The 27041-nt window shown below is 42.0% G+C and overlaps 2 protein-coding genes across 6 annotated transcripts in view; both read left to right on the top strand.

The window, feature by feature from the left end:
* The window catches only part of ATP5F1C (ATP synthase F1 subunit gamma), a 23093-nt gene extending 13027 nt beyond the window's left edge, over window positions 1-10066 (top strand). Inside the window, exons 4-10 of one of the 5 annotated variants that reach the window (XM_014455522.2) lie at window positions 1059-1263; window positions 2251-2394; window positions 4061-4125; window positions 5322-5477; window positions 5962-6058; window positions 8836-8872; window positions 9926-10066. In XM_014455522.2, coding sequence (XP_014311008.1) covers window positions 1059-1263; window positions 2251-2394; window positions 4061-4125; window positions 5322-5477; window positions 5962-6058; window positions 8836-8842 — 674 coding nt within the window. In that variant the 3' untranslated portion in view covers window positions 8843-8872; window positions 9926-10066. The remainder of the gene's footprint in view (window positions 1-1058; window positions 1264-2250; window positions 2395-4060; window positions 4126-5321; window positions 5478-5961; window positions 6059-8835; window positions 8873-9925) is intronic. The other 4 variants (XM_006088403.3, XM_023753557.1, XM_014455523.2 and 1 more) reach the window with 4 other exon arrangements.
* A 7122-nt stretch (window positions 10067-17188) lies between these two features.
* TAF3 (TATA-box binding protein associated factor 3) overlaps window positions 17189-27041 on the top strand; it is a 186706-nt gene continuing 176853 nt past the window's right edge. The window contains exons 1-2 of the mRNA XM_006088402.3: window positions 17189-17555; window positions 22926-23168. Coding sequence (XP_006088464.1) covers window positions 17390-17555; window positions 22926-23168 — 409 coding nt within the window. The 5' untranslated portion in view covers window positions 17189-17389. The remainder of the gene's footprint in view (window positions 17556-22925; window positions 23169-27041) is intronic.

The raw sequence follows: 27041 nt of genomic DNA, 5'->3' as shown, positions 1-27041 counted from the left end.
TCATAGGTTGACCTAAAGCACAGAGCCACCTAGCCAGTCCATTGGTTGATTCTTGTATGTGCCCTGACTAGTACAACGCTCTAACCAGCTGACCTACCTGGCTAGGGCACTGCTCTTTGCTTTTTGTGGAGGGTCTCAGGTATTGAAATTTGAAAATCAATACTGAAAAAAATAGTAGTAACAAGAATTTTGTTGAAATGGGTAAATGTGTCAGCCATAAAGTTGCACCTTGCAATTACAGTGAGCACCAACTGTTGAAATCCATCCTCCATTTGCATCCAGCCATGCTTTCAATGGCCTGCTCCTAGCCAGCACCTGAGCACAGACTGGATACAGGCAGGCATGTTCTTGGGAGACCTGAGGTTCCCAGCAGCCTTGTTAAGCTTCCCTTAAATTGCATTGGGAAGCTTCCACCCAACCTTTCTTCCCAAGGCTCAGACCTGCATCATGCATGGTATGATGACTCTTCTGACTTCCTGTTTTCTCTCATAGGCATATCTCCTAGTAAAGTCCATGTATATTTCATCCCACTGAATCCTCTCTTGGTCTCTGCTTCTTGGAAAATTAGACCAACAAAGTGAGGTTGTTAAAGTAATCCCGAAAATGAAGTGGCAACATTACTTTAACATCAGCAGTTTTTATAAGAGCTTGCTTGATATGCAGATTATATAAGCAGCTTAGTAAATATTTGCCTTTTTTGGTTGTATACTGAGGATTTGCATTATTTAGAAGTCTGATATCTAAATAAGTTGTTACCTCTGTAATTCTAGTCTCTTTGTACCAGAGATTTCTTTTAGTCAGTATTTAAGATAAAGTGGCCATTAATGCACCCTTAGGAACCTTTGTCATACTGTATAGAGATTTAAACCTTTGTGGTTTTCATCTTGATTATAAATGGAATAAATACACAGGCTGTTTTGGTTATATTAATCAAATGCCACCTAAATTTAAATGCATCATTTTTAAAACAGCCAGCTCTTTTGTAAATTAGGGATTATTATATTTAGTATGAATTACATATATAAATTCTTGGGTTTTTTTTGTCGTTTGTTTTTAAGCTCTGTATGAAAAGGCTGATATTAAGGTGCCTGAAGACAAGAAGAAACACCTCCTTATCGGTGTGTCCTCAGATAGAGGGCTTTGTGGTGCTATCCATTCCTCGGTTGCTAAACAGATGAAAAATGAGGTGGCTACACTCACAGCAGCCGGGAAAGAAGTTAAGATTGTTGGAGTTGGTGATAAACTTAGGGGTATACTTCATAGGTAAATTAAATATATATTATTTATCTTTAAAAAGGAGCGTGCATGAATAAATGGAAATTTCTCTGCTAGTTTTTGTACTCAGGCTTATGTTTTGTTTTTATTTTTTCCAGCATATATTAGAATATATAGATTTCCCTCCTTTTCTACTTGTGTTTAGCTTTTTTATCCAAACCATAAATGGAATGCAATGGGAATATTAAAAGCTGTTGACCTTTTTATTTCTTTAAAAAAAAAATATTTTATTGTTTTTTTTACAGAGAGGAAGGGAGAGGGACAGAGAGTTAGAAACATCAATGAGAGAGAAACATCGATCAGCTGCCTCCTGCACACTCCTCACCGGGGATGTGCCCACAACCAAGGTACATGCCCTTGACCGGAATTGAACCTGGGACCCTTGAGTCCGCAGGCCGACACTCTATCCACTGAACCAAACCGGTTAGGGCGCTATTGACCTTTTTAAACATCAGGACTGAATCTAAGAAGCTATCACAGTCTGGAAATGTCAGAATGAACAATAGTTAATTAGGATTGGAAGGAGAAAAACAAAGGTGTAGAGCAGTGGTCGGCAAACTCATTAGTCAACAGAGCCAAATATCAACAGTACAATGATTGAAATTTCTTTTGAGAGGCAAATTTTTTAAACTTAAACTATATAGGTAGGTACATTGTTATTAACTTAATTAGGGTACTCCTAAGGCTTAGGAAGAGCCACACTCAAGGGGCCAAAAAGCCGCATGTGGCTCGCGAGCCGCAGTTTGCTGACCACGGGTGTAGAGAAATAAAACAAGAAAGGCCTGGTTATTAGTCTCTTTGTAGGTGCTGAGAGAAAGGAATAACCATGATAGTGTATGGAACAACGTGATTCAGTGAACACCCCCAGTCCCTCCAAAAATCTTGATCCATAGGGATTTCTTCTTTCTTCCCTATGTTCTTTTAGAAGAATAATTCCATTAAAGTATCTTATGTGCTCTCTTGATTTTCTTGTAGGACTCATTCTGACCATTTTCTGGTGACATTCAAAGAAGTGGGAAGAAAACCCCCTACTTTTGGAGATGCATCAGTCATTGCCCTGGAACTACTAAATTCTGGATATGATTTTGATGAAGGATCTATCATTTTTAATCGATTCAGGCAAGAAATCAAAGCTTATTTATGAAATTTTAGAAATCAAAGCTTATTTATGTTAATATTTTAAAACTAGTGGCCTGGTGCACAAAATTCATGCACAGGGGTTGGGTGGGGTTCCCTCAGCCCAGCCTGCACCCTCTCCAAATGGGGACCCCTTGGAAGATGTCCTACCAGTGGTCGGACATCCCTCTCACAATCTGGGACCGCTGGCTCCTAACCGCTCACCTGACTGCCTGTCTGATTGCCCCTAACTGCCTCTGCCTGCCTGGTTGCCCCTAACTGCCTCTGCCTGCCTGCTTGATCGCCCCTAACTGCCCTCCCCTGCTGGCCTGATCTTGCCTCCAACTGCCCTCCCCTGCCAGCCTGATCTCGCCTCCAACTGCCCTCCCCTGCCGGCCTGATCTCACCCCCAACGCCCTCCCCTGCTGGCCTGATCGCCCCTAACGGCCTCTGCCTTGACCCCCACCACCATGGCTTTGTCTGGAAGGAAGTTGGACGTCCGGAAGATGGCCAGTTGACCCTGTCTAATTAGCATATTACCCTTTTAGTAGTATAAATAGATTATATAGGATAGGATTGCTTAAATGGGGGTGGGGGGGTGGGGAGCCTTTTTCATCAGGAGGAGATGCTCTTGGCAGACAAAAATACTGTCTATATCCAGACTGATAGCCAGCCATATGCACTATACTGCCAAACCGGTCATTAAAAAATTGAACCACTTTCTTACACCTTACACCAAACAGCTGTTGCCCTTAAAACCCCTCCTCAGCCCCCACCTTCGGTTCTGCCTTCGCAGTTCACCCAGATTAGGTTATGGTCGGTTTCTGTGCCAGTCAGTGTCAAAAGCTCCGCCTCCTAGGCAGCCATTGGCTCCTTGCAGTTCACCCAGATTTGGTTCTGATTTTTCGGTCTCTATACCAGTCAGCGTCAAAAGCTCTGCCTCCTACGAAGCCATTGGCTCCTCGCACTTCACCCAGAATTGGTTCTGATTGGTCAGTTTCTATGCCAGTCAGCGTCTCCAGGCCCATCAACGGGCCTGATCAGAGTGGCAGGGCTGATCAGAAGCCCCAGTGGAGGCCCAAGAGAAAATGGTGCGGCTGCTGGCCAGGGCCCAAGAGAAAGAGAGAGGCAAGGGCTGATCAACAGCTGTCACGGAGGCTACGGATCAGACCCTGCTTCTCCCTCCAGGCCTCTCTTCGGGCCTGATCCGCAGCCCCCTCGGCAGTCAGTGTTGGATTGTGGCACCTGCAGTGTGGCAGTCAGTGCTAGGTTGCCACGGCAACCTAGGACTGGCTTCCAGTCGTTTGAGCCTTCGGTCGTTTTGGATGTTATGGACCCTGGGTTTTGTTTTGTTTTTTAAAATATATTTTTTTGATTTTTTACCGAGAGGAAGGGAAAGGGAGAGGGAAAGAGAAAGAGAGCTAGAAACATCGATAAGAGAGAAACATCTATCAGCTGCCTCCTGCACACTCCCTACTGGGGATATGCCTGCAAGCAAGGTACATGCCCTTGACCGGAATTGAACCTTTGACCCTTCCGTTCGCAGGCGAATGCTCTATCCACTGAGCCAAACCAGTTAGGGCCCCTAGGTTTTTATATATTAGGATAAGTAAATATTTAACAGTTTAAAAGTTATTTTGAAATTTACATTTGTTTTTGTCCTTTTTAGGTCTGTCATCTCGTACAAGACAGAAGAAAAACCCATCTTTTCTCTTAATACCATTGCAACGGCTGGTAAGTAGTTTTCGTATGACAAGTATTTTACCACATAAAAGGAGAGATTTGTTCATTTAGGAAAATAGTATATGTCAGAATGGCCTGTTTCAGCAGTAGTAAAATGATATTGGGTTGTTTCTATCACCATCTATTAATGGGTTCCATGATGCATTAATCCATGCATTGACAACTCTTACTCCATTCCTTCATTAATTCAACAAATGGCTATTGAGGGCAGTCATTTTATATGTTTTCTGTCCTCAGGGCACAGAAATTGGCTTTGCAGTCTATGTATGCAAACTATCAAACTCCAGTACAATATGAAAGTCTAGAATAGAGATTTGAACAGTGTTCACAACTTATTTATATTGTCCCAGTAAATTCTCATTTTATTGTTTGAATAAAGTCACCATTGTTCAATGGAGCATTGTAGAAACAATATTCTGGAACTGTTCTTATATTCCTAAGGCATTTTCACCTTTTGTGTATCATGTTTCATCTATTCTAAGATGTACACTTTTTTGCATTTTAATATTTCTGAAATTGGGATGCTTCTCCCAGTCAGTGGCATGTCATTTTTAATTGGCTATGCTATTTTCTTTCTTAATGGTTTCTTAATGGTTGCATCAAATATGGGTTATAATCTGTAATATCTTAAGTTTGATAAAACAGCACTATTTCACCACTTCCCCCTAATGGATGAATTTTGAAGTGTGCTGCTAAATTTCTGCAACATGATTACTAAAATTTCTATAAGCCTCTTATTTCTCCCACTCTTCCATATTCTTGGAAACATTTGCCTGCTCTCATTTTCCTGACTGACACTTGCTGATTTCTCCAATAATCAAAAGGTTGAATTGAGATTTTTGTATTATATTATATAGTTTCTGTTCTTAATTTCTTTATTGGAAAAGAAAAAAAAAAACCCAAATCATTTATTGTGTGCTGGCTTTGTGCTCAGTCAGATGCTATCATGACAACTTCATGACCATGAAATGTAAAAATTTTTAAAAATATCCAGTGCTTTGTTTACACACTTTGCTGAAAATCTTCAGTGTGGAAATAGATGAAACTATTAGAACTGAGTCTTTTGACCTGTCCTACACTTATTTCCTCTCTGTAGTTATAGAGGATTTTTATAATAGTAAACTACTGTGATTAAATTAGTCTTTGTGCTTTATTGCTTCAGAGATATTTATCACTTGCTTTAACAGAGAGCATGAGTATCTATGATGACATTGATGCTGACGTGCTGCAGAATTATCAGGAATACACTCTGGCCAACATCATCTACTATTCTCTGAAGGAGTCCACCACGAGTGAGCAAAGTGCCAGGATGACGGCCATGGACAATGCAAGCAAGAATGCTTGTAAGCACACAGTAGTTTTCTGAGAAAATTTTGCTGCAGAGTAGCATGAAGACCCTCATATCAAAAACATGACCATTCTTTAAGTAAATCAGGAAACAAGAGAGCTAGGACCTAGTCCTCGGCTCTACTACTGGTTTTGTGAAGTTTTTGACCAAATATTTATCTCTTTCTTCTCATCTGAAAAGATAGAATACTCTTTGCCTTGAAGGAAGTATATCTTACTTGGTAGGCATTAAGTTTGCAAATACTTGGAAAAGGGATCCCATGAAAGATTTAAAAACACCTTCTTGAAATTTTGGGGGGCCAATTTTGGTCCAAACCCCCTTCCCCACCCTCCCCCCAAAAAAACAAAAACCAAAAACCAAAAAAACCCTCCCAAAATCTTATGGGTAAATTAAACAACATATATCTATGAATAAATTAATGCAGTTATTCCTTTCTAGTTTTTAGATTTTGTTGTCTAATCTTTTTGTTTTGCGTGTAGCTGAAATGATTGACAAATTGACTTTGACCTTCAACCGCACCCGCCAAGCTGTCATCACAAAGGAGTTGATTGAAATCATCTCTGGTGCTGCAGCTCTGTAAGTACTTGTAGATTGCCTTCAGAGAGTTTTTGTTCTCATATTTGTATGTCTGCTAGCTTTAAGTTTTCTGGTTTGGTTTGGCTGTTAAAGATGAAATGACCCATTGCTTAATCTTGTATCCTTATTTGGTGAAAATGGAATCTCTAGTTTATTCTGATTGTTTTAGGCTTAGTTTTTTCTTTTAGAAATCATCATATTGCTAACTTTCACTTTCTAAATAAAGCATTAGGAATAAGGATGTGGACAATTTAGTATCATTTATAAAATCTGTCTTTGGAACTTAAAACATTACAAACCAAGCTTTCTGAATTACAGGACTGGTTTTGGGTTTGGTTTTACGTATAAATCATTGGATGGTAGTAGGGTTTGGGACTTTTCAAATTATTAAGATTTCTGTATCAGTACCATAAAATAGTATACCACTTTCCTTGAGAAAATATTAATGTGAAACCAGGGTTAAGATCATAGGAATTCTATTCAAAACATTATCAAATTGCACCCTCACTATATGCAAAGTACAGTTGTTAAAAGATGTGATCCTTCCTTTCAAGGCATTTATTTTCTAATAGGATAAAAATATGCAGATAATTGTGATGAAGGATAAAATGTGTAGTAAGTTGTCCTTGAATTATTCTTTATCCCCTCCTACTAATTGGTCAGCAAGTTCTCTAAATTTTACTTTCTAAATAGCCCATGGCTCTTTTCCCTGTATGCCCACTTAATGCAGATTCTTGTGATTTCTCTCCTGAATTGAAAAATTTTTTTTGAGAGCCTCTTCAGTACTAGCCCCTATGCTAGGCACTGAGGATGTAGTAGTTAGTGTTTGCCATTAAAGAGCTCACCGCCTTAACAGGGAAGACATATTTGAAATTGCAGTAGAATGGAAGTTAGCAAACTGAGGTCTAGTGCTAAGAATGGTTTTCATATTTTTAAAGGATTATAAAAAGAGACTGTGACCCACAAAACCTAAAATATTTACTGTTTAGCCCTTTATAGAAAAGATTTGACAAAGTAGTATGACTAAGTTAATAGAGCCATTCTCTCAGTGCCATCCTACAGAAACAGCTTAGTTTGATAAGTGTGAACCTATAGTTTCTGGACACCGACACTCTCTTAGTCTAGTCTCTTACCACTACCATTTCTCACTTTCCTGGAACTTTAGCCACATTGATGTACTTGTAGTTCTGCAAACATATCATGCTCTTTTACCTTTAAAGTGGCATATGCCTTTGCCTCAAGTGCCACTCTTTTCTTCCCCTTGCACGTTTGGTTCTTCATCTGACAGAGTCCTGTTTATCCTTCCTAACTGAGCTGGGGGAATCTTTTCCTCCAGGAAACTCTCTTGCATAGTTTGGGTGGGGTACCCTTCTTCAGCATCTTGTGCTTCCCTTTATCAGCACTTAACATTATTAGGAATTACCTTTTTTTGTGTGTGCTCTTGTGGCTTGGGAAGGACTATCTTACTTTTATAGGCCCATCACCTGGCATGTACTTCCTCAATAAATGGTGGTTGAGTGAATGATTGACATGCCATAAGTATATTAAGAACTGGAAGTTCAGAAGAGGGAGAAATAACATTTTGTTGAGTACGTGAAAACATTTAAGAATTGAGGAAAGGTTCATCACTAAGGTGAAATTTAAATTGGTCTTTAAGTATTGTCTCAAGGCTAGAATCTGGGCAGAATGCCAGAGACACAAGTAAAACTAATTGAGACCATTAGTTGGATCCATCAGCTTTGCTATCTTAAGACTCACCTATCACTCAGCCTGCTCACTAATGTTCTATTACCATCATAGATTACAGTGCAATGAGTGGCCCTGCTACTTACTGTCTTGATAAACTTGGTTAAGATACTCTCTGCAACTCAATTTTGTCATCTAGAACATGGGGACTAATCCAAGGATTAAATAATTTTATTACTCATTGTCCTCCTTGTTATATGTCTTAGCTAATGCTAAGTTGATTGCTTCTTGAATGGCAAATTTGGGAAGCCCTGGAAGAAAGACTGCATTCTGAAGGTTCAGGGGGCTTGTGAGAGCTAGAGAACCAAGGTTCTTTTTTTGCTCTTGAAAAAGGAAAACCAGGAATAAAGTGTGAGATTATAACTTCTACAGAATTGTAGATTAGGGTCTTTCTGGATTAGAAATGTGGTAAACCTGACTACACAGTAGCAAATCAAGGAAAATGAGGAGGAGATTGGGACATAAAACAGATTTTAAAAAAGAATTCTAAAAACTGGAAGTTACTAAATTTTCGCTTTCTAGAGGTTGCCCACATCCTTTATAAAAAGTTAGCTCTGTGGTCTCAGGGTTGAATTGTTTATGGATTTGCATGCTTTCTAACCTATTGGTTATTCTAGTTGAAGACTTTAATATTTAACACAAACACTTTTGGCTCTGTAGTAATAAAATATAAAGCATGAATAAACCACAGTATTTGAGGTGCCAAGTATTTATTAGTTGTCAGCCTAAAATTTATAATATATTGCATTTTATTTTTTATAGAAAAATTGTGATTTTAATTATACTTTCACAGTCTTGCCTATTTGCATGAATATGGTTTTATTGCTTATAACCAGATTGAGATCTATAACATTTTTATAGTAATCATTGACTCTGTTTTAAAGGAATATATTGGTAAGTATGTGATATCCTCAAGGTAGCAAATGAGGAAATAGACATTTTTAGTTGGCAAGTGTACATGATTAACTAGCATGGACTGCTTGTTGACCAGCTTGTTTGTGTTTGTCTTTTTTTTCTAATACAATAACCAGGGATTAATGAAAATCAAGTTTCGTCCTCAGACAAGAGGTAAAGTGGTAATATTTCACACACTCTCCCCATACCCTTTCAGAAAAGAAACCAAGGCAGTTAGAACTGAAGCTAATTTAGCAACAGTGACACTGTTGAGGTTTAGGTTGCTAGGCCTGTTTACTGTAGCAGCTAACTTATGGAAGCATGTGTATAATGCTGGGGGGCTTTTTCTTAGCTTTGTTAAGTAAACTTTAAGGAAAGAGAATTAGCATTATTTTGAGATATTAAATATAGATTGATGAAGAGTGGTGGTTCTCAAGCTTTATGATCTCAGGACCCCTGAATGTCTGACAACAAAAATATAGCAAGATTCCCATCTATTTCTGTATTCATTCCATTTGGATATCACACACTGGAAAACTCTACCATGTACTCGTGAGAATGAAACTAAAACAGGCAAATAACATTATGAAAATGGTCTTGCCCCCATGAACCCCATGAAAGGGCCCCCAGGCCAAAATTTGAGAACCAAATTTTATAGAGGAACATTTTATTATGTAAAAATTCTTTAAATCTTTTGGTAGGTTGGTATTATAACACTTATTAAATGATGACATGGGTTAATAGAAACTACAAAGAACCAAAAACTTAAAATGCAAGCTACATAAAATTTCAACTAAAACCCAAAATTATCTAATATATTCATTCATAACTAAAAAAAAAAAACACCAAAAAACGACAAGACACCTGATATAATAAAATACTGCAAAACAATTGGCAATTTATAATTATCAAAATTGTAGATTTTGTATCTTTTCAATCAAGAAATTCTTTTTGAATGTTATATAACATACATATAAAACAAGATAGAAAAATAACATAAACTTGTAACAGTGGCTTTGCATACATTATCCTACATGTTTCTCATAGGCAATAGGTTGGTTATGGAGCATACATAGCATGAAACTACTAAGCTAATAAAGAATAGACAAAAACACATGTCATTTGAACAGTAACATACAAGTGACAGTCCCTCTATTATCTTTTGATACCATTATTTTTTCCAAAAATATTGCTTGGTTTTTATTTGTTCTGTACTTTGTTTTTCAGGTAAAGAAGGAAAATCGGCCAGCTGATTTTGTTTTTAGCTTACTGCTGTCCTGGTCAGAAGAAATTATTGGTCTATTGTTTAAATTACTAAAGACAGCAAGATATTTGTAAATTATCTTACAATAAACAACTTAAAATGAAGTTTGATTTCACTGTCTTTACTTAGTATATAAGAATAATATAGTTTTCAAAATGACATGTTAAAATACTTAAAACTTAATGTTAATATGCTATTAAATTTTTTTGAAAATTGAAAAGGCTTTCTGAAACAATCTTAAAACATCTGGCCTCTTTGGGGTCAGGGTGGAAGGAAGAGGCCACAGACCACACCTCAGCCCGGCTTCCATCCTTTTGCACTGTCAAAGAGCAGCCAACACAATGAAGTAAAAATGTGATTGCAGTCATCCGCTGTTTCTCATATATGGGATATAGAATTCCAGGCATACACTTAGCCTAATAAATTTTTAAATATATTTTGTAAGCACTGAGAAACATTTCCATATGATATTAATTCTATAGTCACATTTAGATAACCATTAAGATTGGATGCCACCCTAGCTGGTTTGGCTCAGATGATAGAGCGTCGACCTGTGGACTGAAGGGTCCTGGGTTTGATTCCAGTCAAGGGCACATGCCCAGGTTTCAGGCTTGATCTCCAATAGGGGGCGTGCAGGAGGCAGCAGATCAATGATTCTCTCTCATCATTGATGTTTCTATCTCTCCCTCTCCCTTCCTCTCTGAAATCAATTATACATATTAAAAAAAAAAAAAAAGATTGGATGCCTACCTGATTACATGCAGTGAGATGGCCATGCCAGAATCTCCAGGTTTTCCCCCCTATTTGTTTAAAATAGGGAACTTAGTGTGTGATTATTTTCTTACAACAATAATATATAGAGTGGTGGGCAGAAGTAGTTTGACAGTTATGAGTGCGCAAAAGTTTACTCTTTAAATATTTTTTATTGATTTCAGGGAGGAGGGGAGAGGGAGAGAGAGAGAGAAACATCAATGATAAGAATCACTGATCGGCTGCCTCCTGCACGCCCCCCCACTGGGGACCAAGACCACAACCCAGGCATGTGCCCTTGACCAGAATCGAGCCTGGGACCCTTCAGTCCACAGGCTGACACTCTATCCACCGAGCCAAACCAGCTAGGGCAAACGTTTATTCTTATATTATTATTTATTTATTGTATATTTGTCTTCTTTCCATATGAACAACTGTAAACTTTTGCCCACCCCTGTAATTTCCAAAAAGACTACAGAACAATAAAAAATAAAATATAAAACCCATTCTCTTGAGTTTTAGATAAACATTAAAATACATATAGTGTGGCTCAGTGGTTGAGCATCAATCTATGAACCAGGAGGTTATGGCTCAATTTCCTGTTCAGGGCACAAGCCTGGGTTGTAGGCTAGATCCACTATGTGGAGTGTGCAGGAGGCCACTGGTCAATGATTATCATCATTGATGTATTGATGTTTCTCCCTCTCAGAAATCATAAAACAAATTATATATATATGTTTTTTAAAGAAAAAGAGTAGAAAAAAGGATCGTGCATTCTTATCGAACAGCAGTAAGACAAACTTCTCTAATGATAGAAGTATTTGTCACTGCCCTGGCTGGTGTGTTCATTTGGTTGGAGTGTGTTTCTGTACACCAAAAGGCTGTGGGTTCCATTCCTAGTCGGCATATACCTAAGTTTCGGGTTCGATCCCCAGTTGGGGTGCATCTGGGAAGCAACCGGTAAATGTTTCTCTCCTGCTCTCTAAAATCAAATAAACATACCCTCGGGTGATGATTTAAAGGAGTGTATGTCATTGATATACTAAGAAATCCCATTTCAATGAAAAAAAGTCAGTTTTAAAAATGGGCAGTGAATTAGCAGTCAATTGTCCTTTTTATCCGTCACATTGTTAAAGACTAAAGACGGAAAAAGTTGCCTGGCTGGTGGGTTTAACTCGCGTCAGGGCAAATGCTAGGGTTGCAGGCTTGATCCCCAAAAGGGGGCATGCAGGAGGCAGTTGATCATTCTCATAATTGATGTGTCTATTCCTCCCCTCCCCCTCTCTGAAATCAATAAAAACATAACAAAAAATTTTTTAAATGGTTTAAATGGTAAATGTTTTTTTAAAAAGATAAAGTTTTACAGTAGGAGGAATCAATCTCATACGCTGTTAGTGCAAGTTTACCATCTTTTTGAGAGTGATTTGGCAGTGTCTATTAAATTTCAAAATATACATAGTTTGAGTCATTTCCACTTCTAATAGTCTAGTCCAGTGGTCGGCAAACCGTGGCTCGCGAGCCACATGCGGCTCTTTGGCCCCTTGAGTGTGGCTCTTCCACAAAACACCACGTGCGGGCGCGCACGTACAGTGCAATTGAAACTTCGTGGCCCATGCGCAGAAGTCGGTTTTCAGCCTGGGACAGTCTATTTTGAAGAATTGGCGTTAGAAGAAGTGGGGTTACGTTCGCTGAGGTCGACCCCTCAGATTGAGGATGTTTTTAGCAAAGGCCAGCTTAGGAGTACCCTAATTAAGATAATAACAATGTACCTACTTATATAGTTTAAGTTTAAAAAATTTGGCTCTCAAAAGAAATTTCAGTCGTTGTATGCCGACCTCTGGTCTAGTCTACTAATGAGTTTGCCGACCACTGGTCTAGTCTACAGAAGTACTCATACTATAAAGACTTGTCCAAGGATGCTCATTCAAGATCATCATAAAAGCTTTCAGAGAAGAACATCACAAAGTTTCAGAAATAAAAGTGGCTTCAAGCCAAGGAGAGAGGAGGACTAAGGAAATCCATTGTGATAACACCAATCTTGAACTTAACAGCCTTCACAACTGTGTGAAAATAAGTGTTTAAGCCCCTAAGTCTGTGCCATTTTGTTATAGCACCCTAGCAAAGTAAATACACTCTAAGGAGACCAACCAACTACTTAGCAAGTGGACCACAGTGCTCTTCCTAGAAAAAGCAGCCATTTGTGTTGACAGGAATAGGCACATGTTCTGGATTTATGGATATAGATTTGCCTTTCCTGCTTATGGTGTTTGATGTACTGGTGTCCTGTATTGCTGTGTCAGAGCAAGGGAGCCATTTTACAACAAAGGAGGTTGGGAGTGGGCACACGATTGTGGAAATTTGGTCATAACAGATAGACCACTAGAGCTGTGAGTCTGACAGTGCAGGGGAACACCCTTTGAAGGCACAACTAAAACACTAGCTCACAGGCTAAGTCCCCCAGTATCCCACATACACTAAGTCAATGACTTATGTGTCTGTGCTGCTGGGTTAGATAGATCACACACAGGTGGAAGCCAGTTTCCCTGTTGGGAAACTGTTCTGGTCTCTGCAACTCTGGCTTCCCCAGGTTGACAGTTTTGATTTCCAAAAGGGGGGGTGGGGATGTTTTCACCAGGGTAGACAGACAGAGTCCCACTGAAATATTACCTGGGCACTTTGGCCAGGAGACAGCATGCAGAGGAATCAGTGTTGGCAGGAGTAATCGACCCTGATCATTGCTGTTACACAATGAAGGCAAGGAGATATGTTTGGTACCCAAGTGGTCTGGTTGGGTGCCTCTTGCCTAATGTTGATGGTCAGCAGACAGGTTTAGCAGCCACAGTCTGAAAAGGGCATAAAAACCAGGGGCTCAGACCTCCTGCAGAAAGGGTCTGGGTGGTGCCATTAGGTAAGCCACTGAGGACCAATAGTGGTGCTAGCTTTGGTGAGAGAAATTTAGAACAGTGGAGGAGGAAGACGATCAATGGAAGCTGTAATCTGTCTCCTGTCCCTCCTATTTGTTTTTTCTCTAGGAAAAGAGTCTCTTCCTCCCCCAACCCCCCACCTCCAACTCCCAAACCAGGAGGAGCTGTTCCTCAAATTTATACCAAGAAGTGAATTTAAGGGTACAAGAAGTGGACTAAAGTTGCCATGGTTTGAATATTTGTATACTGCCAAAATGCATGTTGGAATCTTTACTCCCAGCATGATGGTATTAAGGTGGAGCTGTTAGGATGTGATTAGATCATGAAGGTGGGTGGAGCCCTCTTTAATGGGATTAATGCTCTTATAAACCAGATCCCACAGAGCTCCCAGGCCCCAACCACCTTGTGAATATGAGAACAGAAGTTGATTGCAGACTTTCAGCCTCCAGAACTGTGAGAAATAAATCTCTGTTGATAAGTTACCCAGTCTATGGTACAGTGGAACTTCAGTTCTTGAACCTAATTCATTCCAGAAGGCTGTTGGAGAAGCAATTTGTTTGAAAACCAAATATTTTTTCCCATTAGAAATGATGTAAGTTGAGTGAATCCATTCCGGACCCCCAAATGATTCCCTTGTTTCACCTTTCTTATATATACAGTATATGTCTAATGTACTGTTTAATCTATAAATAATTCCTTAATTTTAAACCACCCCCTCCTAGCCTTAAGTGAATTTTTCAGGGGCTGGGTGGGTGGGTGAGTGGAAAATGATTAACCAAAGAACTTATATGCATAACCCAGGGACACAGACAATAAGGCAGTGAAGGCCTGGGTGGGCTGGAAGGGGTCAATGGGGGGAAAAAGGGGACATCTGTAAGACTTTCAACAATAAGGTTAATTTTAAAAAAAAAGAATTTTTCATAGATCACTGCCTCTGAAATGCCATCACCAGCTAACTGCTTATCTTTTTATCCAATCAACAACAGTTTTCTACCTATTCAATTGCCTGTGGTTATTGTTTTGTGAGCACTTTCACACCCTTAGCAACATTAGCACTCTGGATGGCCTCTTTATGTTTTAAAATTGTGCTAATTGTCACCAGCAACAAAAGCATTCTCTCTTTTGTTTGTTGCCTAAGAGAGCTGCGGTATCAGCTTTAAAGGGCTGTCAGGTCGAAAATTGGAGACATTTTTCCTGTGAACACCTTTGTAGAGAACCGAATTGTTTGAGATGGCAGACATTAGAGAAATGAGTTTTGACTATATTTTGTCATGGCAGCCCAAACAGACTAAGACAGGAGGGAATATTGTAATGCACGGCTTAGATCCCCTTAGGACTGAAGGACTTCCGCCTTCCTTGGAATTGCATCTGCTGCAGAAAGCACCTTTGCCTACGATTACACACCCTTTCCAGGAAAGCAGTCACACAATGAGGGCTTACATTATATTTTTTACCAACACAGGAATATAAAGGTCAGCCGCCTAGTTTCATCTCATGGAAAAGCTGAAGGGCCATCCAGCTTCAGCTCCCTATGGGATTGGCTGAAGTCCTCCTTGAAAGTGCATTGCAAGGAAAAGTTAAAAAACAAAAACAACAAAGAAAGCGAAAGGAAAGTGCATTGCAAGCTCTTTCCCTTGCACAGGTGGTGGTCCCAGAAGCACTCCTTAATAAACCTTCTGCAGTTTGAATTTCATCTCAGAACTGTTTTTCTAGGGAATTGAACCTGTGACATATAATCAGGTCCTTGTTTGGGGAAGATACAGACTGAACTATTTCTGGGTTAAATGCCATGAAGTTTGCAAGTATTTTCAAATTGTTCTGGAAAAAGGGATGCGTTATGTGTATGCACACAGTCAACATGGCAAAATGTTAACAACTGATGAATGTAGGTCAAGTTTATACCTATTTATAGTTTTTCTGTAGGTTTGAAATTTTCCAAAATATAATGTTAAGGGGTTAAAGCACACACATGCAAATGAAGAGGAATCAAATGTAGAGCTATAAAAGGAAGCTCCAGAAGAACTGACTGAACAGCAAGAGAGGGGTGTATTGTGAAATTCAAGGTACCAAAGTTTCAAAATGAAGATAGTGTTCAACATTATCAAATAATTACAAAATGGTCAAGTAAGATGAAGACTAAAGTGGCCCATACATTTAGTATCCAAAAGGTCCCTGATAATCTTGGGGTCAGAAAAGTCAATGAAAAAGATGTTATAGACCCCTGCCACCTAGCACCTTGCTCCTTCTCTACAGATGGTCATTTAGTTGAAGTACCATATTTTCAGTTATATAGTGTTTTTTTAAAAAAACATTTTTATTGATTTCAGAGAGGAAAGGAGAGGGAGAGAGAGAAACATCAGTGATGAGAGCAAATCATTGATTGGCTGCCTCTTGCACACCCCTTACTGGGGATTGGACCTGAAACCCCTGCATGTGCCCTTGACTGAAATCGAACCCAGGACCCTTCAGTCCGCAGGCCGACGTTCTATCCATTGAGCCAAACCGTCTAGGGCTATTGGGTTTTTAAGACTTAAAAAAAAAAGAAAATATATTATGTTGAAGGTCCTGAAATAGTCCCTATAGGGGTAATGTAAAGCCACTAGGAAATTCACAATTTATTGGGAGAGGCATATAAACTCAAATACTTAATGCACTGTGATAGGTATAAGAATAGAGAAACTGAGACAATACAGAGGAGAGAATAAGGGGAAAGAAGCTTGCAGGGAAAACACACACACACACATTTATTCTGCATATTTAAGAAACAGAGTAAATGAGCCATTACAACCTGGCTTAACCATGGGATTAGTTTGCTTGCAAATTAAAATTTTAAAAATGTATTCCCAATATTTAAAAATCGAGGCCCCTATCACAAAATCCCAATTTCTGGCAAATTGGAGAGATCTGGTAATACTCGGCTGAGGCTGGGAGAAGGCTCTGGTGTAGGCAAACGTGCCCCATACCCTCTGCCAGCTCCATTGATTTAAGGTACTTGTTATTGACCTTGATTAGATTTCTGGGGCCTCATAAATTTTGCACCAAGGCCAGTGCCTAACTCGTCTCACCCTAGTCCCCACCCTACTTGTTAAGGGCTCGGAATGGCATGCTAAACAGCTTGGGCATGATTTAATCTACACAATGGTGAAAAGCTCAGGTTGTTTTCTTTGAGCAGAGGCAAAACGGATGAGATCCGCGTTTGGGGGGTCACTTAGGTTCCCACGCCCCAAATCCCGCCCCTTGACTCCGAACCACTCGGTTTCCCACTTCTCTCTAACACTCGCATTTTCACTTCATTCCTGATTTTTGCCCCCAAACCACTGACGGTCCCCTCTCCCTTCCTCTCCAAGTGAGCATCCACCCCCCACCCGGAAGGCCCGAGCACCTGCCTCTTCGGCTGCTTCTTCCACCTGCGCTCCGCAACGACGTCTCCTACAGCTTTCCAGTCTCGAGAGTCGATACCGATAGCATCGCTCTGCTCCAACGGGGCGGAGCTTCCTCATCGGTGCGCTCAGCATTCGGCTAGTGCTGCCTCGCCCGGCGACCATCCAGCGGGAGGCGGAGCGAGCCCAAAATGGCGGCTCTCAGGCTGGCGCGCTCCGTGCTGCCGAGGCTTTGAGGTGGTCGCCAGGGGTCGGGGGGAACGATTTCCCCGCCGCAGGGGCCCTAGAGGATGAATCAGGGGCTCTGCTAAGGTTAGGCGGTGGCGGTGGAGAGAAGTGGCAGCAAGTGCTGCGGTGGAGTCCACGGAGCGGGATGTGCGAGAGTTACTCCAGGTCGTTGTTGAGGGTCTCGGTGGCGCAGATCTGCCAGGCGCTGGGCTGGGACTCCGTGCAACTCAGCGCCTGCCACCTCCTCACGGACGTCCTGCAGCGCTACCTGCAGCAGTTGGGACGGGGCTGCCACCGGTACTCTGAGCTCTGTGAGTACCGGGCTGGGTGCGGGAGGGCTGCCTCCGGACAGTCACGAGTGACACCTCCGGTCTCCCCATCGCTCTCCCCGCATCTCCGAGGTGTTGGTGCCCTTCACCCCCTACCCGAGTTCGGGCGTCTTCTTGGCCCCTGACGCCCCTCCGCTTCCACTGTCCCTGGGAAACTCTAGTCATCCTTTTGGTGCCTCGTCCTCGTCCGCTAACTTCCCGCCTCCAGCCGGGAGCCCCGGGTCGGCTCCCAGCTCCACACCCTCCCGCTCGCCTCTGCTCAGCACGGCGCGTCGGTCTCGCCCGCGGTCTCCTGTCCGTCTGGCCGCGCGTAGAGCCACCTCGGGAGCGTCCGAGAGCCCCTTTCCCTCGGGTCCTCCCCCTGCCTCGCCTGCGAACTACTCCAACTAGTTGTCACAGGCGCTCCGTCTGCCGGCCGCTCCGAACCAGGCTGGCCCGGCGCGGACGCGTTGACAGCTCCGCTCGCTCCGTTAGGGGCTCTGCCTCGCCCGCCGTGTCTGCTCGGTTCCCCGGCAGCGACTCCCCCGACTCTTTCCCGAGGCCGGCGGGGTCAGGTTCACTCGGGCGAACTTTCCCCGAAATGAACACGCGCCCCCTGACTTCCTCCTGCATCTGTTCTGCTCGTGGCTCTCCAAGGGTGGTCGGGGGAGTAGAGACAAGTTTCCAAGGTTCCTCGGGTCCCCCCGAGACACAGGACGTTTGGCGTTTTAAGGGAATGCCCGAAAGTGTCTTTAGCTGGAGGTATTTACCGTGTGGGGGACATTTCATAGAAGCTGCACCTCGTCATCTCCTTGATGCGATGGTTTTGTTTGCAGAGGGAACGAGCCCTGATGTAAATTTCAGGGCCTTGCTTTTTAAGGCAGTAAACTGGAGAACTGGGTGAAGTGTTTCGCAGGAAAGTGTGTTCTGTTAAAGTGACTCCTGGGCTGAGACATTGAGACCCGTGGACACACTTTACTTCTTAGGCCCAATTTCCATTCCGGCGGACGTAGTGCTGCCAAAATAATGTATCCGTAACACACATCTGGTCGTGTCATTCTTAAGAGTGTTTTAGCTGTTTACAGGCTGAAAACATAAACTCTTAAACAATGCACAGTTCCTCCTGTGAGCATTTGTCTTACCTCCTGCTCTCCTGCCATCCTGTTTGCAGTCCTGCTGAGCTACCTTACCTGCCTCTTCTGAAACATGTAATCTATCCATTCCTATGGGCATGCTGTTTCCTGGAGTGTCCTTCACCCCCGGGTCCACCAGTTGTATTTTGAGATTCACTTATCACACCTGCTTTAGGAAACTCATGTTATCTTCTCTCATGAGTCTGTGTGCATGTTTCTGTTATGTTATGTAGCACCTTGGTTTGTGCGCATGTGTGTTTCTCTCTCACCTTGTCCTATCTCCTCTCCAGCAAGCACATTTATAATGTTTGTATTCTGTAACCTCGCATGCTAGGCCCCCCCAGGAGCTATTTGTTGAATAAATGAATGAACTGATAACCCACTACCACAATAGCTATGTAATCACTGCACTTTTTTGAGTTTTGAAAGTGTGTATTTTTTTGAATGTTTGATTTCACTGATACTTCTGATCTAAATTTGAAACTGCCCATAGCTCTCATTCATTGCTATCTTGAAAGTACACCACCAGCACACTTCTTGGCTTTTGCTTCTTTTCCTCCCCTTCTTACCTCCCACCATTTCATGATCCTTGAGAATATTGTTATGGTTATGCATAGTCCAGATTTATGTTACTGCTACCAGTTTCCCTAAGTAAAGACAGATGTACTATACCTTTAGGTTATCAGACTATCCCCTGAGTACATAGTTACCTTTGCTGCCTTATACAACTGAAACAGAATATGTGCTGGCACTCCAAGTAACCAGGTATTCCAAAGTCATTAAGTGATTATTGTTATGAATTAATGTGAACCCCTTTCCTAATTACTCAATTTCTGTAGTTTATTTTCTTGCTTTCAGTGGGGATGCAATTATCAGGTTCAATAGTCTCCATTGTGGTTTGGTGACATTTTTAAAAATGCCAATTTTTGGTATACTGATTCATTACAGACTTTTTTTTAGATTCTTTTTTTCTTTACTATCCTTACTTTAACCTTGAATTCTGTAACCTCAAATTACTACTATACAATCTTATATTCGATTCCTTTAAATCCTTTTTGTCTTTTTGACGAACACTTACTGAGCACCACTTATGAACTAAGCACTATGCTAGGTTTTGGAGACATTAAATTACTTAGGCACAATCCCTGCCCATAGGTTTGTACATGGCTGTCAAAATGACAACAACAACAAACTGATGGTATTTATTCCTTTTTAAAAAAATGCTCTCAAGTTAAAGCAAGCATCAGAAGTTACTATTAATTCAACAAATAATGCATTTTTAGATTTCCCTAAGGCAATGATTTGTCAAAGCATACATGGGCTATATATGTTGTATTATGTATAAAATATGTATGAGCTGAAATCAGGTGCTAAATATTTCAGAATGACTCTTAGCACTAGTACTATAATTTTTTTAAAATATGTTTTTATTGACTTCAGAGAAGAAGGAAGAGGAAGAGTGAGATAGGAACATCAATGATGAGAAGGAATCATTGATTGGCTGCCTCCTGCACGTTGGACAGAGCCCGCAACCCAGGCATGTGCCCTTGACCGGAATCGAACCTGGGGCCCTTCGGTCCGCAGGCCCATGCTCTATCCACTGAGCCAAACCAGGCAGGGCAGTACTATAATTTTTTGTTTGTTAATCCTCACCTGAGGATATTTTTTCCTTTGCTTTTTGGAGAGAAGGAAGGGGAGAGAGAGACACACATACACATCTACTGGTTGCCTCCTGCATTCACCCCGACTAGGGCTGGGGAGCAAACCCGAAACCCAGGTACATGTCCTTGACTGGGAAACGAACCCTCCACCCTCTGGTGCGTGGGCCGACGACACTCTAACTGCTGAGCAATACCAGCTAGGGCACTAATACTATAATATTTGCATGGTGTAGGCAGTAAATGCAAAAAGAATAAGGTAAAGGAGAGGTGGTTGTGGGCTATGGATTCTGGGGCAGGACTACTTCACAGAAAAGATGACATTTGAGTTGAACTATGAAGTATGGTTGTCTGTAAGAGGAGAGCATGCCAGATTAGAGAAAAGCATAAACTAAGATACCCAAGTGGAATTAAACATGATAAAAGTACTAGTGAGGTGGCCTGCTTGACATATTTAGCCAGTTGAAGCATTTTAGAGGGAAATGTTAAACAGTGAAATCAGATTAGGGAGGAACTTAAAAGACAGAGAAATTAAAGTGTGGTAGAAATCACTGCATACTCCTAAGGAGGGGAACAGCATTGAAAGTGATATTTTAAGAATATTGTGCTGTCGGTCAAGTGCAAGAAAGACTCAAGTTGGGAGAACTTGAAACTATATTGAGATAGTGATTTTAGGAATAGACAGAAGAAATTCTGAAATCCAGGGCCCAAAGGGAGTTTCACCCCCTTAAACTGTTAACAGTTGGATATCCATCCAGAGTTTTCCTCATGTGTGTGGGCAAGCATGAATCTAATTTTTACAAACTTTAATTATTCTTTTTCATTGTATAGCATGATTTAATTTTGGACATAGAAGTTTGAAGTAATCATAGGTGATTTCAGTAAGAAAACAAAATTCTTAAGGTATTGGAACTTAGGAATTGAAATTTTCATAGAAGCTTTGAAAAATGTAGAGAGACCTTAAGTTCTGCTAAGGGTAGGCATAGGAGAAACTCTTTTTCTAAAGAGTATCTCACTATATCTAACTTGTATTCTTTTTATCTTTATCTCTTATACATGGTATCTTTTAATTACATGAAAAATTTTATATATAAATTACCTTTATGATCTAAGTTCTTTCTCTAAATTTCCTTCGATTTAAAGAATTGATTCAGCAAGCAATGAACGCATGAATAAGTAGAGCAACAAATCAATATCTCTCTCCCTCTTTTTCTCCCCTCGTCTCTAAAATAAATAAATAAACATAAATAAAAAATTGATTCAGCAGTATAATTCATTCAACAAGTATTTATTTTTTAATATATTTGTTATTGTTGATAGTATTATAGATATCTCCCATTTCCTCCCTTCTTTCCCCCAAGTTCTTTGGTTTATCTCTTCTTGTCCCCCCAACCCCACATCGAGGTATGTCCGTCTGTTCCATGCCTCCATGCTTAGGGTTTCATTTTGTTGGTCAATTCATTTTGCTCATTAGATTCCACAAATAAGTGAGATCATGTGATATTTGTCTTTCTCAGTTTGGCTTATTTCACTTAGCAAAATATTTTCCAGATCCATCCATGCTGTCCCAAAGGGTAAGAGATCACTCTTTTTTATAGCTGCATAGTATTTTATAGTGTAAATGTCCCACAGCTTTTTTCCACAAGTATTTATTGAGTGCCAACTATGTCATAGTCATTGTCTTAGGGATGACTAAGATGCATCCCTAAGAGATGCATCATTGAATAATAGAGAAAATGTAATGGCCATTTACTCAAGTCAGCACAGCATTCTAGCTATCTAATAAAAAATAATAATATTTATTGGGCATTTAATTTGTGTCAGCCACTGTTCCCTAAACTTTGTTCCGTACCAACTGGTTGTTAGTATGAATTGTCTGTGGTATTCTGGTTGGGTGTCAAGTCATATTTAAAATTGATTTTAAAAATCAGCTTTCTAGCCCTGGCTGGTGTGGCTCAGTAGCTTGGGCATCATCCTGTGTACCAGAAGGTTGCTGGTTTGATTCCCAGTTGGGGCCTATGCCCAGGTTGCAGGCTCAATCCCCAGTCAGGAGCATGCAGGAGATAGCTGTTTGATGTTCCACTCTCACATCGATGTATCTTTCTCTCTCTCCCTTCTTCCCTTACTCTAAAAATATCAATAAAGATATTATTTTAAAAGAGAATCAACTTTCTAATATATATTTTAATATGTTTTTATTGATTTCAGAGAGCAGAAGGGAAAGGAAGAGAGAGAGAGAAATAATCAATGATGTGAGAGAATCTTCGATTGGCTACTTCTTGCATGCCCCTCACTGGGGATTGAGCCCGCAACCTGGACATGTGCCCTGACGGGGAATTGAACCTGACCTCCTGGTTCATAGGTTGACGCTCAACCACTGAGCCACACCAGTCATGCAACTCTCTAATATTTAAATACTATGTTCTATTTAAAGTTTATTCCATTTTTTCTGACAGCTAGGTCTTGAATATGTAACATACTTGATTCTGATACATATTTAGCTAATATTTTTGTCTTAATATGTTTTAAATATTCATGGGACTTTCTTAAAATAATTTGCTTTGCTTTTGACTTTGTTTCAGATGGCCGAACAGACCCAATTTTGGATGATGTTGGTGAAGCTTTCCAACTTATGGGGGTTAGCCTTAATGAACTAGAAGACTATATTCACAATATTGAACCCGTTACTTTCCCACATCAAATTCCTTCATTTCCTGTTAGTAAGAACAATGTACTCCAGTTTCCTCAACCTGGAAGTAAAGATGCAGAGGAAAGAAAAGAATACATTCCTGATTACATGCCACCCATTGTGTCTTCTCAAGAAGGTTTGTGATGTTTTTGTTTGTTTCTAACTCATATATATTCAGGTAACTATTTTAATTGGTTTTTAATCATCTTAGTTTTCTTAACTGAATTAAATAGAATGCCATACTAATATATAAATTCTAGGAGTGCAATAAAAATATTTTAATACTAGAGGCCTGGTGCACGGGTATGGTCTCTAGGCCTGGCTGGTGATCGAAGCGTCTGGCATGGAAGGGCAGGTGCCAGTTGACTTCTGGGCCCTGGGTAGCACCCGGGTCCCTGGGTCCCCGTGTGCCCCCCTCCACCTGAGTCACAGTGCCCGAGTCCCCACGTGGAGATGCAGTGAGTGCTGCCGGACGCCTCACTGGTCCACCCAGCAGCACCATATGGAAGCCAGGCAGGCAACACGCTGTCTTCCAGCCAGCCTCGCAGACTAGTTCCTGTGCGAACCCACAGGGAGCCCAACCAGCCCCCGTGGTCCCGGCGGCTGCGCCCGGCTCACCCGGAAGAGGCCGCAAGGGTGTGGGGTGGGCTCCTTGCAGGCACCCAGCACCTGAGCGCCTGCTGCCAGCGCTGCATCGCCAACTCCCACCATGTTCTGTGCCGCCTCCTGGTGGTCAGCACACATAATAGCAAGCGGTCAAATGACTGCCCGAGTGGACAATTTGCATTAGGCTTTTATTCTATAGGATTATTTACAAATTATCCTAACCTTTAAGTTAACAAAATTGCAGTTGGCATCACCAAGTAGAGATGTGGCGTAATCAAGGTTATGTCTGATGAGCCATTCATTTCCTTTGTAAATTTTATGAATGGCGAACAGAACATGACCACAAAAAAGCCTTACTTGAGAACTAGAGGCCCGGTACACGAATTCATGCATGGGTGGGATGCCTCGGTCTGGCCAGCGATTGGGGCCTATTGGCCATCTGGCCCAGTCCTGATCAGGGCGATGGGGGCCGGCCGGCCGGGGGGAGGGACTGCGGGAGGTTGGCCAGCTGGCCCTGGGGCCGATGCGGGCTGGCCAGCCGGGGGGAGGGACCATGGGAGGTTGGCTATGTGAGCACACTGACCACCAGGGGACAGCATTGAGCGTCTGCCCCCTGGTGGTCACTGCGCGTCGTAGATACCAGCTGGTCGTCCGGTCATCTGGTCGCCCGGTCATAATGGTCGCTTAGGCTTTTATATGTATACTAGAGGCCCGGTGCACAAAAATTTGTGCACTTGGGGGGGTGGTCCTTCAGCCCGGCCTGTGTCCTCTCGCAGTCTGGGACCCCTCGGGGGATGACCACCTGCTGGCTTAGGCCCGCTCCCCGGGTGATTGGGCCTAAGCTGGCAGTCAGACATCCCTCTGGCAGCCCGGGAGCCCTCAGGGGATGTCCACTTGCCAGTGGGGAGCAGGCCTTAAGCTACAGTCGGACATCCTTAGCGCTGCTGAGGAGGAGGGAGAGGCTCCCACCACCACCGCTGTACTGGCAGCCCTCAGCCTGGCTTGTGGCTGAGCAGAGATCCCCCTGTGGGAGCGCACTGACCACCAGGGGGCAGCTCCTGCATTGAGCGTCTGCCCCCTGGTGGTCAGTGTGTGTCATAGTGACCAGTCATTCCCAGTCGGTCTGCTGTTAGGGTCAGTTTGCATATTACCCTTTTATTATATAGGATAGAGGCCTGGTGCATGGGTGGGGGGCCGGCTGGTTTGCCCTGAAGGGTGTCCCGGATCAGGGTGGGGGTCCTGCTGGGGTGCCTGGCCAGCCTGGGTGAGAGGCTGATGGGTGTTTGCAGGCTGGTCACACCCCCTTCAGGGTGGGGGTCCCCACTGGGGTGCCTGGCCAGCCTGGGAGAGGGGCTGATGGCTGTCTGCAGCTGGTCACACCCCCTTCAGGGTGGGAGTCCCCACTGGGGTGCCTGGCCAGCCTGGGTGAGGGGCTGATGGCTGTTTGCAGGCTGGTCAAGCCCCCTTTAGGGTGGGGGGGTCCCCACTGGGGTGCCTGGCCAGTCTGGGTGAGGAGCTAAGGGCCGTTTTCAGGCTAGCCAAGCACTCCCGGCGACGGAAGCTCCCAGCCTCTCCTTTTTTTCTTTTTCTTTTTTTATTCTGGGATTTATTTACCTTCTATAATTGAAACTTTGTAGCCTTGAGAGGAGCTCAGAGCAGGCCAGGGCGGGCAGAAGGGAAGCTTGGCTTCCTCCATCGCCAGGGGCAATGCAAGCCTCCTGCTCGCTCCAGCTCTGTGGCCACAGCTGGCTGAAAGCAGGTATCTGGGGTTTATTTATCTTCTATAATTGAAACTTTGTTGCTTTGAGTGGAGCTCAGAGCCGGCCGTGGCAGGCAGGAAGCTTGGCTTCCTCCATCATTGGGGCAACCAAGCCTCCTGCTTGCTCCAGCTCCGTGGCTCCCGGCCGCCATCTTGGATGGGTTAATTTGCATATAGTCGCTCTGATTGGCTGGTGGGTGTGGCTTACGGTGTAGCAAAGGTATGGTCAATTTGCATGTTTGTCTTTTATTAGTGTAGATAGATGGGATGTTTAAGTAAATAGGAAGCCTTTGAAGCAGAAAAATTGTGATAGCTCTTTTCCTCCTGCTTATTAGTAATGTGAGTTGTATGTTCCTGGAACATTCACTAATATTTTACAGATTTACATCCATTTTTTAATGATAAGTAGACATGTTTGGTTGTATAGAATTTTTTATTATAAAATAATTGCTAATCAGGCATAGTAACTACATATTCCCCTCACCCAGCTTCTCTGTAACTGCCTAAAATTCTGATTTCTTCCCCACCTTTGAATTTATTTATATTTGCAGCCTTTATTGTCCTTGAGGAAATCTTACTCTTTATAATCCCCTATGTAAAGTCATTCTTTTTAAACCATTATTCCCTAATGTCATAGTTTTTTATCTTGGAGACTTATATTTGTTAGGACTTCTCTAAGCATATATTTACTTACTTAATATTTTTTAATTTTTTAAAAAATATTTTTTATTGATTTTTTACAGAGAGGAAGGGAGAGAGATAGAGAATTAGAAACATCGATGAGAGAGAAACATTGATCAGCTGCCTCCTGCACACACTCCACTGGGGATGTGCCCGCAACCAAGGTACATGCCCTTGACTGGAATCGAACCAGGGACCCTTTAGTCTCCAGGCCGACACTGTCCACTGAGCCAAACCAGCTAGGGCAATATACTTACTTTAAAAACATAACAAATGCATTTCAATATCAACATTATCAAAGGAGGGTTTCTTGGTCAGAGGCCTGATTGAAAAGAACTGACGTTTTCTCTTATGGACAAGTCATGAATGTCAAGTATACCTGGAATTCCTTCTTTACTGTTGTCATTAAATGTATTTTATTAAGCTTCCTAGGCATTTTTATGAGGGTCATATTAAATATTAATATATGATATGTCCTCTTGTACTTTAAAAATAATCTTTGCGTGGCTCTGAAATTTTTAGGTGAAAGGCACTTAGAAATACACAAAATTTGGATTTGTGCTAAGAAAACTTAAGGCGTTGTGTAGGAGGAAATTAAAGGAAAGACACTAATATGTGAATAATTGGCCACATCAGTGGTTCTCGGAATGATAGGTGATTATGAGTTTTCTATCAGTGAATTAGACAGTGGTAAAAGTTTAATGACCACACTTATGCACGTTATCAAATGGCATGTGATTGAGCTGGAACTACTATCTTCATTTTAAAAATTTCAGCCCAGCCCAACCAGTGTAGCTCAGTCAACTTATGAACCAGGAGGTCATGGTTGGATTCCCGTCAGAGGACTTGCATGGGTTGTGGGCTCAATCCCCAGTAGGAGGCGTGTAGGAGGCAGCTAATCAATGATTTTCATCATTGATATTCTATCTCTTCCCCCCCCCCCCCTTCCTCTCTGAATAAAAA

The sequence above is a fragment of the Myotis lucifugus genome, unplaced genomic scaffold, assembly GCF_000147115.1.
Source record: "Myotis lucifugus unplaced genomic scaffold, Myoluc2.0 scaffold_47, whole genome shotgun sequence".
In the NCBI taxonomy this organism is placed as follows: Eukaryota; Metazoa; Chordata; class Mammalia; order Chiroptera; family Vespertilionidae; genus Myotis; species Myotis lucifugus.
The sequence above is the reverse complement of the archived record's forward strand: the minus strand, read 5'-3'. Positions and strand labels throughout refer to the sequence as shown.